This window comes from Mesitornis unicolor, unplaced genomic scaffold, assembly GCF_000695765.1.
Source record: "Mesitornis unicolor isolate BGI_N332 unplaced genomic scaffold, ASM69576v1 scaffold1451, whole genome shotgun sequence".
NCBI classification, from domain to species: domain Eukaryota; kingdom Metazoa; phylum Chordata; class Aves; order Mesitornithiformes; family Mesitornithidae; genus Mesitornis; species Mesitornis unicolor.
This window is the reverse complement of record NW_010162911.1, coordinates 1-18,661: the sequence shown is the minus strand read 5'-3', so window position 1 is coordinate 18,661 and position 18,661 is coordinate 1. Positions and strand designations below refer to the sequence as shown.

The 18,661-nt window shown below is 39.5% G+C and overlaps 1 protein-coding gene across 1 annotated transcript; it reads right to left on the bottom strand.

The window, feature by feature from the left end:
- Positions 1-672: 672 nt before the first annotated feature.
- On the bottom strand, positions 673-16,575 carry MUT (methylmalonyl CoA mutase; the record flags this gene model as incomplete). Its single annotated transcript, XM_010193752.1, has 11 exons — positions 673-1,118; positions 2,156-2,323; positions 2,433-2,580; positions 4,876-5,007; positions 9,738-9,853; positions 10,508-10,623; positions 11,886-11,997; positions 13,275-13,523; positions 14,443-14,614; positions 15,351-15,508; positions 16,208-16,575. Coding segments are annotated over 11 exons (1,868 nt in total), but the record flags the coding sequence as incomplete, so codon positions are not given.
- Between the last annotated feature and the right edge of the window lie 2,086 nt (positions 16,576-18,661).

Sequence of the window (18,661 nt, the reverse complement as noted above, 5' to 3'; positions counted from 1 at the left end):
GTGTTGAGCACCTTGGAAGTGTGCTACCGCCTCTGCCACCATAAGGTGGATACAAGCATTCTCCCAGCACAGCTGTAGTCTCGTTTTATGATGGGATGCAATGAGCAACAAGGCAAAATGAAGTGGAGTAGGGCCATAATGACAAAGACTGCCCCTTAAAAGACACTCACATCCCCTTTGCCTTGTATAGATGCCACAAAGGACTTTTCACATGTAGAAATCTAATTCCTTCTGGAGGGACACAGAATAGTGAGAATTTAGGATCAATTTACCTGAAGAAAGTCCAACTGCTAAACAGACAGAGATAGCAAGAACACTGGACAAAAATACAGAATGAAGGAAGGGAGAAGCAGCGCTAGAATGAACTTCATTTGAGAAATAGTGAAGTATCAGGGAACAGCAGTGATGTAGACAGAGCGGAGGTGCACAGCTCCTCCTACATGGGTTACTGCCAGATGCAGGGTTTGTATCCTATTAAGCAAACCACAAACTTTGAAAAATTGCGGGTTTTCTACTTATCTGTTTCTAAAGAGAGTTAAATCAGACAATGTTAATATCAAAGTGCTGCTGGATTCAACCACATCTCTGCTGAACTTCAGTGATTTTGTCTGAAGTCTTCTAGGTCTACAACGCCTGCCAAAAATTCAAAAGTTATCTACATGCAAAAGAGATCAACCAATGAACTTGAACGGATCTTTTATTTATCAGTATATCTGGAAAAAAAAAACCCCAAACCAAAACAAACCCACCTACTGAATTCCCTTCATTCCCTGAAGTCACAGTTTTAGAGATAAAATTTTCTTGTGGGTACATATATAAATAATCCTCAACTAGAACAAGCAGAGAATTTACAACTTTCTTAGAAAGCAGAAAACACCAGGCCACAGGGCAGTGAAACCAAAGGTACGTGTGGCTGGTCATCTCTCGCTGATGATTACGTTGTGTAAGCAGTTAGGATAAGGCTTGTTGTGTTGTGTGAAATTTCAGCACTACATAGATTGCAGCCTCTTCTCCAGGCACTTCTCAATATCATCCAACACTTGGACAGCTGCTTTTGGAATACGAGTCCCTGGACCAAACACATTGGTAATGCCAGCTTCATACAGGAAGTCGTAATCCTGTTCAGAAAGAAATGTAAGATCTGTAGTTAATAGCGCAACAGAAAATCGATAGTTTATAATTGGTGTATGCTCTATCCTGCATGCTGGGCCTGAGAAAGCATATTCAACAAGTCCCAGAGAGAGGCACCACAGCAACAAGGGAGAGGGAAAAAATACAGTAGTTAGGAGGCAAAAAAAGAAAAATTAAAAAAACATCCACAGGAAAGACATTGAGAGATGCTGGACAGGACATGATTTGTCTTCTAGAAAAATACTACGAGTTTTGTTTGGTCAATTTAAAAGTCTGTCATTCCTGAACACCTACCCAATTGGCTTGAAAAGGAAGCAGTCTGGGAAAAGGGAGTAACAGATTTATAGGCAAAACCAATTTTAATCTCTCTAGAGAGAAGATGACCCTAAAGGTGATACAGCCAGGTACACTGTGGATGAGCAAAGGAAAATTGTAAGACAAAGGCACAGATCTGACTGCAAGGGAATCCAAGAAACTGTTCAACAGTTCAGGAGAAACAGGCATGCAGAGGGAGTGAGAGGCAACACTGAGGTCTGACGACAGGGAACACGAGGGGAGGCTAAACAGTGAACGAGATGTATAGCCTATAGGTTTTGTGACCTGCCGTGAGTCCTAGTCACTGTGTGCCTTAGTGCCTCTTTCAAATTATTATTGGAAGTCATAAAGTCTCAAGACAGGAGCTAGCCTTTATCAGTAATATGTAAGGTACTGGTAATCAGAAACAACATAAAGAACATAAAGAAGATCTCCCTGAGGCTAATCTTTTCACAACACAACTTAATATTCCATCCAACAAATACTGCAAGTTAAACCAGGACCCGGTGTACAGAAAACCAGATCAATGAGACCTGACAGCACTCTGCAACCACCCTGCAGATCTGTGCTGACCCTGGTGATTGTACACAGTGGCCTTCAGCACTGTAAATCACCCCTGACATTAACAGGATATAGAAAATAGCTAAAAACAACACAGACAGAAATAAAGCAGTCCCTTAGTCTTGATGGAAATGATGCTGACCCGTACCTGAGGTGGGATGACACCTCCGCATATGACAAGAATGTCCGGCCGGCCAAGGGCGTTGAGTTCTTTGATGAGTTCAGGCACAAGAGTTTTATGACCTGCAGCAAGTGTGCTCACACCAACACAGTGCACGTCTGCATCAACCGCCTGCTGGGCCACTTCTCGGGGTGTCTATGTGGAAGAAGGATTACGTGACAAGAAACAGCCTGGTTGCTAAACAAGCATTTGAGGGAAAATTGCTGCATTCGAAACACATAGGACACCACTTAATCAGTCATACCTGGAAAAGAGGACCTATGTCCACGTCAAAGCCAATGTCTGCAAATCCCGTAGCAATAACTTTAGCTCCTCTGTCATGGCCATCTTGACCCATCTTTGCGACAAGTATACGAGGCCTGCGCCCCTCGCGGTCCGTGAACTTGTTAACTCTGATTGAAAACACAATGTGTCAATCTAAGTCACTGAGAATCATTAGAAGTATTTCCACAAATACAAAAGCACTGGCTGCAACTGTAGCATCGTTTCTGTACATCAAATAAAAAGACCTTTTAAGTCATGGTTTGTCTGTGTAGTCGGCACACGATGTTAATATCCATGTTACACGATTACTGATTTCTTGTATTTATTAGCCTCACCAATAACTTGTTATTCTTTTAAAGAAAACCATTCCACTACACTTCTCCTTTCTAATGGACAAAATACAGATTTTTTTGAGCATTTAATCGGATGAATTACAACTAACTAAAACACAATTTTTAGATTTTAAGAATAATTACGACCAATTATTTCAAAAGTACTTGCATGGCACACAGGCTATACAGATGGGTCCTAGACATCATACTGTGCATCATCATCCAGCTGGGCCCCAAGCCTGTCCAGAAAACGATTACCATATCCCCCATTCTGTGCACTCATTCCAGTGCCTCCCTTTTTCTGCTAAGTGGCAGTTCAGATTTCTGTTGTATTAAGGTGACCGTGTAACCACAGCCTCAGATGTTAATCCTTCATCTTCCTGCTCATTATCCGTGTATCGCCAGTAGCTGTCTTTGAGTGGGACATTAAGGCTATCATTTATCAGAAATAAAGGTTGGGTGGTTTGTTATTGTTTTTTGTTTGCCTTTTATTTTTTTTACTATTGTACTGTTCTGAGCATTCTGAAGTTGTTTAGCACTGATGAAGTTGTATAGATTTGGTGAGCCTTGAAATCATACCCTGCCCTGGCCGGGATGTTCACTGTATGAATCCAGTGGCTTAGTTTGAGGAAAAGAATTACTCTAGATAAAGCATTTATCAGCACAAATTTGAACAGCCTCAGGGGATGGTTCCAGGACAGGAATATGCATCATGTAATAGGGAAAAAGTAAGAACTTGGACAGCTTGAAAAAAGGAGTTACGTGAAGAGAGCCTTAAGAAGGAGGCTCGCAAAGCTTCTGGTTGAGGATGTACGGGAGTTGGGCCTGCCTTCTCTATTCCTAAGGACTGCTGAGAATATCAGTGGAGCAGGTACCTGAATTTATTTGTGGTATCTTTAAATCCTTTTCTCTGTATTGTTTTCTGCTTCCTTATTCTTGTTTTCTTACTCCCCCACCACAGCCTCCCTCCCAACAAGAGCAGCACTTGGTGTTCCAAGCCTGCCAGGGTAAAACCACCCAAATCACAGCAATCTAGGGCTTGGTTTAAGTGTGGGGCAAGTGTGCAATCACACTTTTGAAGGCCTACGCAAAGGTGACATGTAGTAGATGCAGTTTCATTACCATGTTTACTAACTGGTACATAAGATTTTGGGCATAAAGGCAGGTATGTAAAAAAGGGAGCTACATCTTGATTCTCAACCAATCAGTTCAGTTTCATGTAAATGCATAATTACAAACACTTAAATTTGAAATAAATATTTAAAATAAAAAAGTGATGGTGACATTCCCCAGCACAAGTACTTTCAAGTCAGGCTAAACATCACAATTGTGAAGCCATCAAGTAATTCCCTTTTAAGAGATCCTGTAACTCTTTAATGTGTAAGCCCCAACGCAGCAGGGACTTACGAGCATCGATTCATACGACGTCAGCACCCACTGCAGCAATTCAGTCTCTTTACCCAAGAGGACAGCAGCAAAGGCAGAAGCTGACAAAAGGCAAAATGGGCACTGTTTTCACACATACTGCCATCTTCTGATGTTTTCTCCCTTGTGATACGAGTAAGTAACTCCCATAGACTGGAAGCTGTATGTGGAAATCCAGACACATTTTAACCTTACAATTTTAGGAACACTAGGAGTGGAGTTGCAGGGACATCTTATGGGCAGACCAAAACCAGGTTTTGCAAACATGAATTGCTGGAAATATTTGTAGAGATTACTTTTACAGAGTCTTCAAAAGAAGTGTCCCATGTATGGGGACTTCAGGCAATGCTTCTCAGCTTCTTAATCCTACAGCCGCTTGGTCTATTTGAACAAAATCCTCAAATCTTAACATCACCTCAGTGGATTTTGTTTGCAAGAAAATACAAGTTCAATGGAATTTTGACTATTCTCTTATTGCACTTATTTCTTCTCATTCTCCTTACTTGCTTACAGGCAATGAATGACTGGGCAGGTCCTTGCTTTGTTCTGAGGATGTCATTCAAGTTTGAGGAATGCTTTTTTAGGGCATAGTGAGTAGCACACGTATCTAAAGTTTAAGGGATTGAACATGAGGCTGTGTTTGGCTTCCTGGGAAGCTCTTCTCACCTATTGATGGCATGAAGAATTTCATCGCTCTCTCCAAACTCCTGGCGATAAGCTCCACTCACCATTCGGTCACTGGCTTTATGTTCCCCAAACACCTTCTTCATTGCATCTGTTATTTCTCCAACAGTGCACCTAAGATACAGAAAGCAAGAATTAATGCCATCAGGAGGCTTATATGAAAACTGAATGCACAAATCACTGGCAGAGGCACAACTATTTGCCTTGCCGCAGGGCAATTTCAGCTACACTCGTTTCCTCTTTGGTGCTGCAGCTCTGAACATCTGACTCACCCCAGTGTCATCCACTAATAGAACAAGCAAGAGGAGTTTTAAGAAAATACTGTTCACTGAAGTGATTTTGCAAGTGTCAAGGCAACAGGGATCACTGCAAAGCAAAATATTTCAGGAAAGTAAATCAAATTTTCTCCACAGGAAATTTTTTTGGGCTCAGACTGCAAGATCTTGCATTTGGACTCATACTAAAATTCAATATTTAAATCAAGAGGAAAAAAAGTAAGGACACACAGAAAAGACCACAGCTTAACTGTTTAACTGGAACTTGTTTGCCTTTCCCTTGATGCTTATATTTTAGTGTTTACTCTTTCTCTCTGCTCCTGACATAGCTCCTTTATGCACTGAGATGCAGAAGAATCTGGGAAATTCTGAGAAATCCATAACACGCAAGTTACAAGCTCTGTTTGCTACTGGAGACACTGCATGTTAGAAATAATACACATTTTACTGCTGTAGCACCAGTGCTAGAAGTCAACTAAGTTGTGCTGTCTTCTTGTACAAACATCAGAAATAACAGCCTCTGTCCCAGAGCATTTAAAAATCCCATGTTTAATGGATTCCACCTTTCTGTGTAAAATCTCTAACAGACTGTAGCAGAAAAGACAAGAACAGTTCAGCTAGCAGCTCCATCACAGCAAGCTTCTTACTTCTGCTATAAAATTAACTGGGATTCAGTACCGTGTAACAATTTTGAAGGTTTCCTACTGAGATCTTGATGAAATCTTTCACCAAAAATATTTTGATGAAAATATTTTAGCTTATATTTGAATAGAAAAAGACTAGAGAATTTGTGTATTCTAAGAAATGAATACAACTTGCTGCAAGCTTTGTCAAAGAACGAAAGAAAAATAAGAGCAGTCTATCATAGACAGTAAGTAGCTAATGCAAAGTAATACCAAATTCATAGAATCATAGAACCACAGAATGTATTGGGTTGGAAGGGACCTTTACAGCCCATCCAGTCCAACCCCTGCAGTGAGCAGGGACATTGGTACCAGATCAGGTTGCTCACAGCCCCATCAAGCCTGACCTTGAATATCTCCAGGGATGGGGCCTGCACCACCTCTCTGGGCAACCTGTGCCACTGAGCTACCACACTCCTAACATCCAACCTAAATGTCCCCTTTTCCAATTTAAAACCATTACCCTTTGTCCTATTGCTACATGACCTTGTAAACAATACTTCCTCAGATTTCTTATGGGCACCTTTATATATATACATTTATAGTACCTGCATGGCTGTGTATGAATGGGACTTAGTCTGATACTTTCTTTGCATTTATTTATTAGCAATGATTTAGAAAGCATTAGTTTTAAAGCAAACTGTCCATGATTGCATCAGAACCCACTGACATCAGTACATAATACATTTCATTTTTACAGCACCTGTAGGATCTCAGATAGTTTAGTAAGCACTTCTCAGATTACAACAGTTCTCAGACCTTACTCACTGATATAATCGCTTTTTGTTTTTCAGGACATCTAAATAATCTTATTAATATGACTGTGCTCTGAAATTACTAACAAAAAAATTGAAATGTAACTGTATAAGTGCTAGATTAAATGACTTCCCCAAGGTTAAAAGCAAGTTTGTGGGAGACCTAAAAATAGTATCCACAAATACTGACTCCCTCCCAGACCGCCAGACATCACAGATTGCAGCCTGATATGGATACATCCCATGCATAAACACTGAGGACTTACTCCTGTGTAAACACTGGCAGTTTGGTGACGGCTTACAATGGCATAACGTGTGTCTTTTCTTCTGGAGAAAACTGTAAGTTTAGATAAATCTTTTTCCTCCTTCTCAGCATCTGAGTATAACTTTAGTTTTAAATCGAAGTGTAGGATGTGTAAATATACTTCTGTTGTGCTTTTCTGTTCTCATTTTGTAGAAGAGTGAATGAAAGTTTCATGTAACAAGTAAAAAAGAAATGGTTTGGACTACCAGTTTTGTTGAATTATAATCTGGTGGCTGGGATGAATTTTTTGTGTACTGCACAAAAAAATGAAATATTTTTCTTTCTTCTGTAAATTCTGCTTCTGAAATCCCTTGACAATATTTTGAAAATTCTGCCTTCTCTTCTAAAGAAATAAATCTCTACATAGTCCTGCTGCATCAGTGGGTGCCAACTATGCATTCCCAGTGGAATAGCTCCAACTGGAGCCAGGAATACAGCCTCTCTTCTTATCAGGAGAGAAAAAGCTTACTTTTAATGACGATTACACTTTTCTTTAATCACCCAGTCATACATTGGACAAGTTTTTCACAATCTGGCTGTATAAAACCCCTCCCATTTCTCTTATCTTTACAGAAAAATTTAGTTCTGGAGACTCACTATTATAAAACTGAAGCAGCACAAGCATCAATTCTTATTATTAATTTACAGTTTTTGGAACGCATGCTGCTAAAAACCTGCTAGACAATTATGCAAAATTGATAGAACAGAAGTCACTTTGCCTTTATCGTATAAATTTCTGTTTCCTTCATATGACTGCCACTCACATTTTTCTTGTGTGGAACTGCGTGTTTTCATAGCAGCCTTTTTTTGATGGAAAACAGGTAATTTATAACCTAATCTGTGGTTTTAAGTCATCTTAAAATTTTGTAAGTGGAGACCAAAAGATAGCTATTTTCTGTTGTATGAGCTTACAGCCCTTACAACAGATCTGGTGGCAAAGGTAATGTTTGCAAATTGTATTCTGCATCTTAGGAACCTCTACACTGCTCAGAATTACTGCTGACCAACTATGCTATATCAGATCCCTCAACTGCTCGGAGGTTCCCTGTGCTTCCTCAAAAGCAGGCGATTTCCAAAAGAGAGGAGCTTGCTTTTTGGGAAAGCTTTTGGGCAATTCAGCAAGGTCAATGGCATGAATGACAACCACAACTGTGATGGCCAGGGAGGATATCGATCAATTCAGAGTGTCCTACCAGGCACAGGATCCATCTCCTTTAGCAATTTGTGCTGTGACTCTCCCAGTGGTTCACAACCAGCTGTAGAGGCTATGCTGCACAAATACAAATTTGAAGAAAGTCAATGACCATGTGCCTGTTAGGACTGTCACCTTCTCTCTGTTCTCTCTGCATTTCACCAGCGAGTGTGAAATGGTAGTGTGAGAGGTAGCAGTGTGTAATCAGGTGACAAAGTACCGTGAGGACACAGACCAAGCAGACAAAGCAGCAGCACTACATGCTACACTGCACTTCAGACTTTTCTACTTGTGTTTGTCAGCACTGAAATCTCCATATTAGTCCATGGAGATTTTTCCATTGACTACTTTCCTGAAAATTCTGTGCTACTCCTTTTATTTCAGTTGAAGCACATTACTTGTCTTCGTCATTAAAATCCATCATTTTCCATTTAGTAGGAGACAGGTGTCTGTCACTAACATGCTGGTGATACTGGTCTACTTGTCTACTACTTGTAAAGGATGAACGTGCTCACTTGAAAATCTTTTCCCATGGTGCCCCTAACAGAAAGGCTCCTGTAAATCCTCACAGAGCTCCTTCAAACACTCTTTATCAGATGCCATGACAACTTCTTTCTGTGCTCATGTCCCATATATAGTTTTGAGGCAGAAGTAAGTTTTGCATTTGCAACTTACAAAGTGGATATGCAGTCCATTAATGCTTTTACAAATAATAAAAACAAGGCCATCAAGGAGAGAAACTAGCAGTTAACTGCTCAATTTTGGTACAGAAGAGACGAATCCCTGGTAAACGTGACACTACCTTCCTGTGACCTTTACAGCTCAAAGAGAGGCGTAGACACCCTGCTGGCAGAATTGTGACAAGCTCTGTGGGAGAAAATGCATTCAAAATATGGCTGTTAAGTGTTCAAGGAAAGGGAATGAAGGAATTTGAGACATCACAGTAAAAACAGGACAGCACCCCAGTAAAGAGTCAATTTGGTTCCCTCATTTCTGGGGCATTTAGTCAATTAAAGAAGGCAGATAGGATCTATTCTACAGCCTGTTTTTTAGGAATGAAAACAGTCTTAAAAGCACCTTAGGCAAAAAAAGTAAATGTTCCACTGGACTCTAAAGGATGCCTCGTTGCACTCCTCAAGAGCATCTTGAACATCTTTGCCTGGCTAAGTAAACTTATTTCTCCTTCAATCGAAAAATGTTTTCACACCAATCTGGTGCAAGGAAGGATGAAGCAACAGACAATGATAAGATTGTGAATATCCATTTTCACATCTCAGACACTTCTTAAGCTCCCTGACCTATGAAACAGCAGGGTGATAGAGAAACCTACTTATGTCCTGAAACTGGTAAGAGTCAAGTTGTAAACAACACAATGCCTATGAAAAACATTATTTCATATAAGATTCTTTGTATTTTCTTTGTGAGAAATTAAAGCATAGCCTTAAGAGACTGTAAAATATAATAGTCTACCTTACAATGTCAAACTGCAGCAATTTTTTACTTCCACCTCTGAAGAAGACCCCAAAACAGCTCAGGACACCAACCTCACTGATACCATACCCAACAACAGTTAAAAGGTGAAAATGAACCACCCATTTTTAAACAGCAGTTGGATATTCACCCCCACCCCAATACCTTGCACGTGCTGCTTCTACTGCAAGCACAAGCAAGTTGCCTTCCCCGGAGGCAGCACACTGTGTCAGAGCAGTGAGACATTGCTGGGCTGCTGCTTGATCTCTCCTAGCCTTCACCTAAAGTGGAGGAGAAAAATATTAAGTTAAAACAAACTACAAAGTGAACTGGGAAGTTGAGTCTGAAAAACTTTCTGATTTCAAATATTAATTCTGGAGGCACGGGATTGTCAATTTATGCTATATATTTCAAGAAGATAAGAAGTAAAAGGGTCTCTCAGCTAAGCATACAAGTCCATAAAACAACACTAAAACTATTTTATCTACATTTTTACTAATTATGAAAGAGGATGTTGATTTCCGGTTCCGTAATCCTGACCCTTAATAGCACTTGCAAGCTGCACCAAACAGACTTAGTGATTAAGCAACGTCACGTACTTCTAGAGCTAAACATTGCATAGCTACTTTCTATCTTATTTTCAGTAAATGTGAAGTCCTCAATTTTGAAAGGTTAGACATATATTCATGAGACTATCTGAAATACAATGATTAAAACCAAATAAACGTAACAAAACTGTTTAAGTTTAGATTCTAATTTTCTGTTTGTTGGGATTTTCCATCACCCTCCACTGAAGCGGAACAAAAATCCAGCTTCTCCACTAAAGACTAGAGTGGGTTCTCAGAAATATGAAGGTCAAGTTTCTGGCAAGCCACCTTTACTGAGGTTCTATCTGCAATTACAAGAACTTTCATTTTTAAGAAGGTAATTCCCACCTTATTAATCTTCTCGATCTGCTTGTTACGGACTGAAGTATTATCAATAGCCAGAACTTCGACTGTCTCCTCTTTTTCTAGCTGATGCTTGTTGACTCCAACAATTACTTCAGACCCTGTTTCCAGTGGAAACACCAGAAACTCAGAATACATTTGCAAACTACTGTGAAAAGACACAATATTAACAGGACAAGAAAGTTCTGAGCAATATAATGTACCACTTTGTTCTATAAATGTATACATTTCAAATACTTAAAACTTGTTCTACAGAAAGGACTTAAGTCTGTATTTTCCATATTTTATAATGAGAGATTATTAGATGAACATTTAATTCAGTGAATACTAGCCCAGAAAAAATATTTGAAGTAGAACAGCATTTATCTTCCAAACTGATTTAGTAATGAGTCACTAATATGCACTAGCTATTTTTCTCTTTTTAACTTTACATAACTGAACCTTACAGAATCAAGCAGAAGTGTTCGTCTCCTGCACTGCTCTGCATTTACTTCTCTGGTTTACCAGATAGATAAGAAAGTGAAATTCCTCCCTAAAACTACTCCATGTGAATGAAAAATTAATATATCATGTGGAAAACTATTTTAGCTTTCATTCAGTGTGGACTTTATAACCATTCTTATTTGCAAACATGAAGTAATTTACTTTGGAAGAGGAAACACAGAACTTCATTGATTATTGTTTATTGGTCTTAATTAAAGATCTGCTTCAAGTTTTCCCTCCAAACAAAAAAGTTCATGTAACTTCTTTCATGTTTGAATTATCCCTAGCTTCTGTTACTGGACTACTACTGAAATCCAGACTACAAAAAACAAATTAGAGCTGTAAGGACATGTATACACTTTTCTACATATACTTACTTGGTGTACATATGCATATACATATATATACCACAAAGAGCTACATCATCCTCTAATCTGTGATGACTGCAATTTTCCTGATCTACAGGAAAAATGGGCAGCTCTCAAGCAAAACCACGAATTTGGGCAGATACATCCAACATTGCCACCTGCTGGTGGCTGTGCTTTTGAATTCAGGAGCCACAGTTTAAAGAAACTATTCAGAAATTAAGCAACTAACCATTGTGGACCCAAAATACTTCTTTTGCATTAGTGTTTCTAGTGCTTTGTCTAACCTAGTTTTAAATTTGTCAAGCAAGACTGAATGTTTTCATACTGGTACTGTATTTCACACACACTGCTCTATCTTTCCAGAAGCTTTCACTGACATTCAACTAAAATATTACCATTTTATCACTCACAATCTGCTACTCCTAAATTAAGGAGAAAAAGGAAACAATGAAAATGTGTGTAAAAACCGTTTATACAAAGGTTTTCCCTTTTTTCCTCTCCCTGCTCCCTACCAGAGTCAATCCTGGCTTGTCTTCGGGCTGCACACTCTTCAATACGGAGTTTGGGAATTCCCTCAGCAACAGCTTTGGCCATTCCACCCATTTCTTCTATCTCCTCAATAAGCTGAGAAATGAAGAGGATTTAGAAAATGCATAGTAGCAAGGTTCACAAAAGCAGTTTTACACTTGTACTGCCATCCAATTTTTTATTATATCTATATATAAAATCCTGTGCTCTAAAGTCTCCTATATCCATGTCTCTGACTACAAGTTTTGGTGTATAAGAGACATCTCAAAGAAAAGAGCAAATTCCAGAACTCCACGAATTCCCTAACAGTGCATGGTATATTGTTCAGCCAGTAACACCCATTGATGAAAAGGCTTCAAATTTGAGAGCCAGGGTGTCTGATCCTGAAGACAAGTGGCATGGCTTGGTTCAGCTCTCACAGAGCAGAAGCCCATTCAGCTCCAAAACAGGGCGACTGCATTCAACCTGCCTACTAAAAATGGCCAACAGACCATGCAGGGCACTGTCCAGAAGAGTCCTAGTTGGCAAGGACCTAAAAACCACGTGTCAGACAGTGAGCTGTGTCTGTACAGTCACAGGCTATTGTTTGGGCCTGTATGAATTATTAATATGGGACTTTGCATAAGAGCAGTAATTTGCTCAGAAGGAAAATCACTGGGTTTAGCTGTAGTCTAGACATATAAGCATGTACCTTTATGCAGGATTGCCACCAGTCAGACTAATGCTACACAGTACTTCTCACATGCAAGTTATGACTAGCAGCTAAAAATATTATTAAAATAAATATTCTGATTCAAGAGAAGAAAAATCTAAATTCTGCATAATACTCAAGTATGGCCAGGCTACACAGTACTTCTCACATGCAAGTTATGACTAGCAGCTAAAAATATTATTAAAATAAATATTCTGATCCAAGAGAAAAAAAAATCTAAATTCTGCATAACACTCAAATATGGCCAGACAATTGCCTGCCTACAGTCTTGGCTATAAAACTTTGTGTTTTTAAAGTCTCAAACAGATCACCGCAGGCACGAGTATGCACGTAATTAAGTAGGTTGTTTTGACGCTCATGTTGAACTCTGCTTTTTTACACATAAAGCAGAGATCCCAAAAAAATGGGAGTGGTCAGCATGCAAGGGATTTTGCAGGGCTTGGTTATTTGTTCCACACTGGGATATTTCCCTTCTGAATGTAGTCTACTGGAATGCTGTATTTCTGTATAGTTCATTTACAAAGAAATCACTGAAGCATAAGTGTAAAATAATTCCCTCTTTAGAAGTTATCAACTTATCAAACAGTCCCTTAAATTACATTTCTCAAAAGTCCTATACCTAAAATTTCCCCACAAAACATAAAAGGTTATGCAAATTGACCTTTAAAGCAGCTTCGTAGACATCATTGGTGAGGCACTCCATGAGGTAGGATCCCCCCCAGGGGTCTGCCACTTTAGGAATACCTGACTCCTCCTGAATTATGATCTGCGTGTTCCGAGCAATGCGAGCACTCTTCACTGTAGGCAAACCCAAGGCTTCATCAAAGGAATTTGTATGCAAAGACTGTGTGCCTCCAAACACTGCAGCCATTGCTTCAATTGTAGTACGGATAACATTGTTAAAGGGATCCTGGAAGGAAAAGGAGAGCTCTGAAGCTCAAAGGTTCTGTCACGAGTCTGAGGCAGATCAGTCACAGATACACCACTGCAATTAAATTAATGCAAGATTCCCCATTGAAACATTGTAATTATATCAAAAGCTAGAAAAGAGAACAGTTAATAATAAACACCCAAACAAACTGATGTATCGCTTATCAATATCGTGGACAAAAAAAATTAATTCATAAAGAAAGTGCACCCAGTTTCAGAACAGCAGACAAGTTGCAACCATTATTTCACTTTTCAGCAGTAAGAGTGAGGGACATGAAAGACGACTTTGGCCGCTCAAACAAATTCTCAAGTCAGTGATCTTGAGGAAAAGGAGCCTATACTTCCTCATTCAGCTGCATTCTGAAAGGATAACTTACAGGACAGATCCAAGGGAGAGCTTCATCTTCTGAGTCCTAAGCACCTCTCTGCAATTCTCTGTCTACTTAGCAGGCTTGGATGCTGTTCTCAATTCAGTAACCACTAGACTGAGAGAACACATGCTTAAGACAATGTTTCCAGAATAAAAATGAAGCCAGACAATGAAAAGTTAGGCATTGAGACTCTGCCTATTACCATATTGGAATCCTTTTGTGAATACATTCTCAAGTCTTTAGTTTCTGCCCTTTAACCTAAGCACTACATGGCAGGCCAGAATACTTAAGTATTTTGTAAATTAGGATTTTGGGAAGCAATGCTGCAAGCACTCAAGAACATTTCTTGTGTTACATAAGCAAAAATATGTATCCAATGCTAGTGTGTGCATTTGTCAGACTGAGAGTAGAACAGGTTGTCTTCTTCAGAAAGCTGCATCTTTATGAATAAAACCAGCAGCACCTTTTAAGATATACACTATGAGAACATATTTGAATAAGGAAGCTCATAAGAGTCCAATTTCTAACCTGCTCAGTGAGTGACCAGCCTGAAGTCTGACAATGAGCTCTCAGCAGAAGAGATTTCGGATCCTTGGGCTTAAACATTTTCTCTATCAAGTGAGCCCACAGCCGCCTTCCAGCTCTCAGCTTAGCTATTTCCATATAGAAGTTCATGCCGATTCCCCAGAAGAAGGAGAGCCTGTAAGAAGAGCACATAAACAGAATAAACATTAAACCATTCTAATAGCTCAGTTTCAGTAAAGATATCCTACAGCAAGGTCTCTGGTTAGTTTTTTTTTACAGCTATAACCCAGACACAACATGATGAGAATGTCCTGGACGCTGATGCCAGTCGCTACAGAATGATACACATCTATGCCAATGAACCGTCTTAGCCTCCAAACAAGGCAACTGCACACAAGTGGACCCTGGCACTGCTAAATTGTCCCCAGGGACTGTTTTGGGAGAGCTCCAAGTCAAGCAGCATTCCAGCAAGTCACTAATACAGACAGTGACACTCCAGTGCCAGGCAATGTTCCTGGACACAATCTACTAGCGTAGTTATGCTCACAAACTACTTATGATGAGTAGACATTACATATTATAAGCATGCTTTCATCCTTTCCCTGACTAAATAAAAATCCAAATCAAATATCAGTTCCATACTGGACAGCATATCAGGGAACAGACTGATTGATCTACTTTTCCCTGCTTATAGCTTCTATGATTGATGAATGTACACATGCATAGTTAAAGCCAGTAACACTCATTATACTAAAGATGCACTTTTTAAGCAGTGAATGAGCTCCTGGAACAATTTGCCAAAGGCTCTAACAGGTTCTCTATCACCAGAAATTCTGAAAATAAGGCTGTATCTTTTTCTACATTACGCTTACCAAAAGTGAGTTTTATACTTGCTAATTTCTGTAGCTCACCTTGGTGCAAATTCATCAATGGTAAGGCCAGCCTTTAGTCCAGTTCTGCAGTACTCCAAGCCATCTGCTATTGTATAAGCTAATTCCAGAATGGCATCAGCTCCTGCCTCTTGCATATGGTACCCACTAATTGAAATGGAATTAAATTTTGGCATATACTGCAAAAAGAAAAGACAACAGGGTATGACAGCAGAAGGGGCAGATCAGATAATTGTTCTATCAACATTCACAAATAATCCATTCTTTGTAGAATGCAAATATAACCCATCTCTATTAAATGGTGTCTGCAGATGTTTACTTCACATGCTTTTACCTTTTTGCACTACTTATTGTGCTTAAACCATCACCCACCGTAAGTATCCTTCTCGATTACAGGCTGTGTTCTACCGCCCCAGTGAAAATGAAACTAAGAAAACAACTGGTAGTGCTGAACTTCCAATCATTGGTTCAGGACTTCACTCCTTTCATTAATCGTTCCTCATCCTTAATTTCATAGCATAAGTCCTTTAATATTTCTTACCTCTCTGTTCTTGCTTACAGCCATAAAACATTTCTTAACCATGTGGCTTCTTGCTTTCTATGCAAAGAAGAGCCTGTCTCTTCCTCATCTCCAAGCCTCCTGCCGTCCATTCAGGCTTAGGCTCATCTTAATCTGACTTTGATATGGACTGACTTAAAAATCTTAACACTGATGCCGTAAGTGATTTGGGATTTTAACTTCCCCTCCTGGCCTTTCCACAAGCACATCATTCTTCCCTACGACAGGTCTTCCTGTCTTCTGCTTTGTTCTCCAAAGTGCCTCATAAATAGTTAACTAGATATAATAACAGAAGTAAATACATTTAAACAAGCAGTACCTTTGAGGTGTACTGGAAGATGTCAGCAATAATCCGCATGGATGGTTCAGGGGGGAAAATGTACGTATTTCGGACCATGAACTCCTTCAAGATGTCATTTTGGATTGTCCCTGTCAGCTTGGCCTGAGGCACTCCCTGTTCCTCCCCAGTTACAATGAATGTTGCTAACACGGGAATGACAGCCCCGTTCATTGTCATAGAAACCGACATCTTCTCTAAAGGAATTCCATCAAAAAGGATTTTGGTGTCTTCCACTGTATCAATGGCAACTCCAGCCATTCCAACGTCTCCTCGAACTCGTGGATTGTCTGAATCATAACCACGATGGGTGGCTAAATCAAAAGCAACAGATAATCCCTGCTGGCCAGCTAAATGAAAAAGGAAACAAAGATGCACAACAACAACAACAACAAAACAAAGAGAGAGATTCAGAAGTGTTGAACAGACTTGCATTGGAACTGAATCTATATTTATTAATTTAGCCCCAGTATCAGGGTTTATATATATAGAAATTCTACTTAGCTTAGCTGGAAACAAAAGCATGATAAACTACGTCATATTACCTTCTCTTTATCACAGATTAAACACACACACTGATTGTTACTCTGGGTCTAGTGGCATATGTTTATCTGTAAAGCAAAATAATTTGCTTTATAAATTTTGAAAGCAAAAACTAAATCTGCAGTAGGAGAAAATCATTCATATAAAGCAACGGATGGGACAGTTAGAGCTCTTGGCAGATGTGTTGCTGTGATCTGAAAGCAGTACCCAAAACTGCTAACTCCAGGCATTCGCCTTTGGCCAGCACTGTTGTTTCTGAAGTAACTGTATCTACTGCATTTCACAGAATCACCGAATATTACGAGTTGGAAGGAAACTCGAAAGCTCATCCAGTCCAACCCCTGCCAGAGCAGGATCACCAGACCAGGTCACACAGGAACACGTCCAGGCGGGTTTTGAATGTCTCCAGAGAAGGAGACTCCACAACCTCTCTGGGCAGCCTGGGCCATGCTCTGTCACCCTTACAGTAAAAGGTTTTTCCTCATATTCAGATTGAACCTCCTATGCATTTGCAAATCTGCTTTTCAGCACCAGCAGGGCTCTTGTCAGATACCAGCTACCGTCTTTGATTTAAAAAGTTAGGTGTTAGCTCTAAAGCAGAATGACAAAAAAATTAATTTCCTGCCTAGTTTCAAGCAATAGAAATTTCAGCAATGATGAGAACTGATAACATTTTTTTTAGCATTCCTCTAATTACAGAGATTATAATTGAATGATTAAAAATGCCTTACAAATAACTAGGTCAGATTCATTCATGGATTATTTATCCATGCTAAATAATTCAATATTAATACAACCATTAACACAACAAGAAAGATAAAAATACTACAGCACAATGTCAAAACTTGAATAAAGATGAAAAATTCCTGGCAGCAAACATTCTTGAGTACCTGAGCAGTGCTACCAGCTAACCCAAGTGTTAGCACTTCTGCTCCAGCAGCAACGGTCACCAGTAAGCCAGAATATATTCAGAGCAGTCTTCCTATTAAAATGTTTGTTTGCAAACCTCCAATACCCTGTATTTATCATTTCTTAATTTACTGAGCGCTTTATACACGGAAAGAATCAAAACTACTTGCAGCAACACTGCAGCAGCTAATATTGCTTCGCATTAGCTAACCATGATAGGGCAAGAGGTAAAAATCCCTGAACAACTCCTTCCCTCTACCCTTAACAGTGATGTTTCAAGTAGGAGGGACTGCAAAGTGGGAAATAAAAAGCGTCACAGATGTACTACTCAGAAGGCAAATTTCAGTGGTCTGCTGTTTTGTCTGGTAAGGTCATAATTAGCTTCAAACAATTGCTAAGAGGTACAGCTGGTGTAAAACCAATGCTTCGGTCTATCAAGAACAACTTTCTAGCAGTGGCATCTATTACGATGCCTAACTCAATAGCAGATTATGAGGATCCTCTGGCTCTTAGCTAAACAAACTGCTGAAAAGCACAATCTTCAGCGAAATATTGGAAAAAACACACTCAAATAAGGAAAATATCAGTACTTCTAGGAAGCTGGCTTTACAAACATACTATGAATGACACTATTCATATGTACTTATATGATTTCACTTAAAATTTACAATATGAGATGGAAAACCAAAATATGAGAGTGCACTAACACCAGAGGTTTAGCTAAGTGGCAACGTTCAACACTGTTTTCCTCTACAATCTTCTCTCCTGGTCACAAAATGAGTGTGAAGTACTCCATGATTGCTGCTGGTTGGACCTTGGGATGCAGCCAAATTCTGCCTCAGTGACAAGGCATAACTTCTCTCCTGGTCACAAAATGAGTGTGAAGTGCTCCATGATTGCTGCTGGCTGGACCTTGGGATGCAGCCAAATTCTACCTCAGTGACAAGGCACAGTAACTAACAATAGCCTTTAACATATTCATTT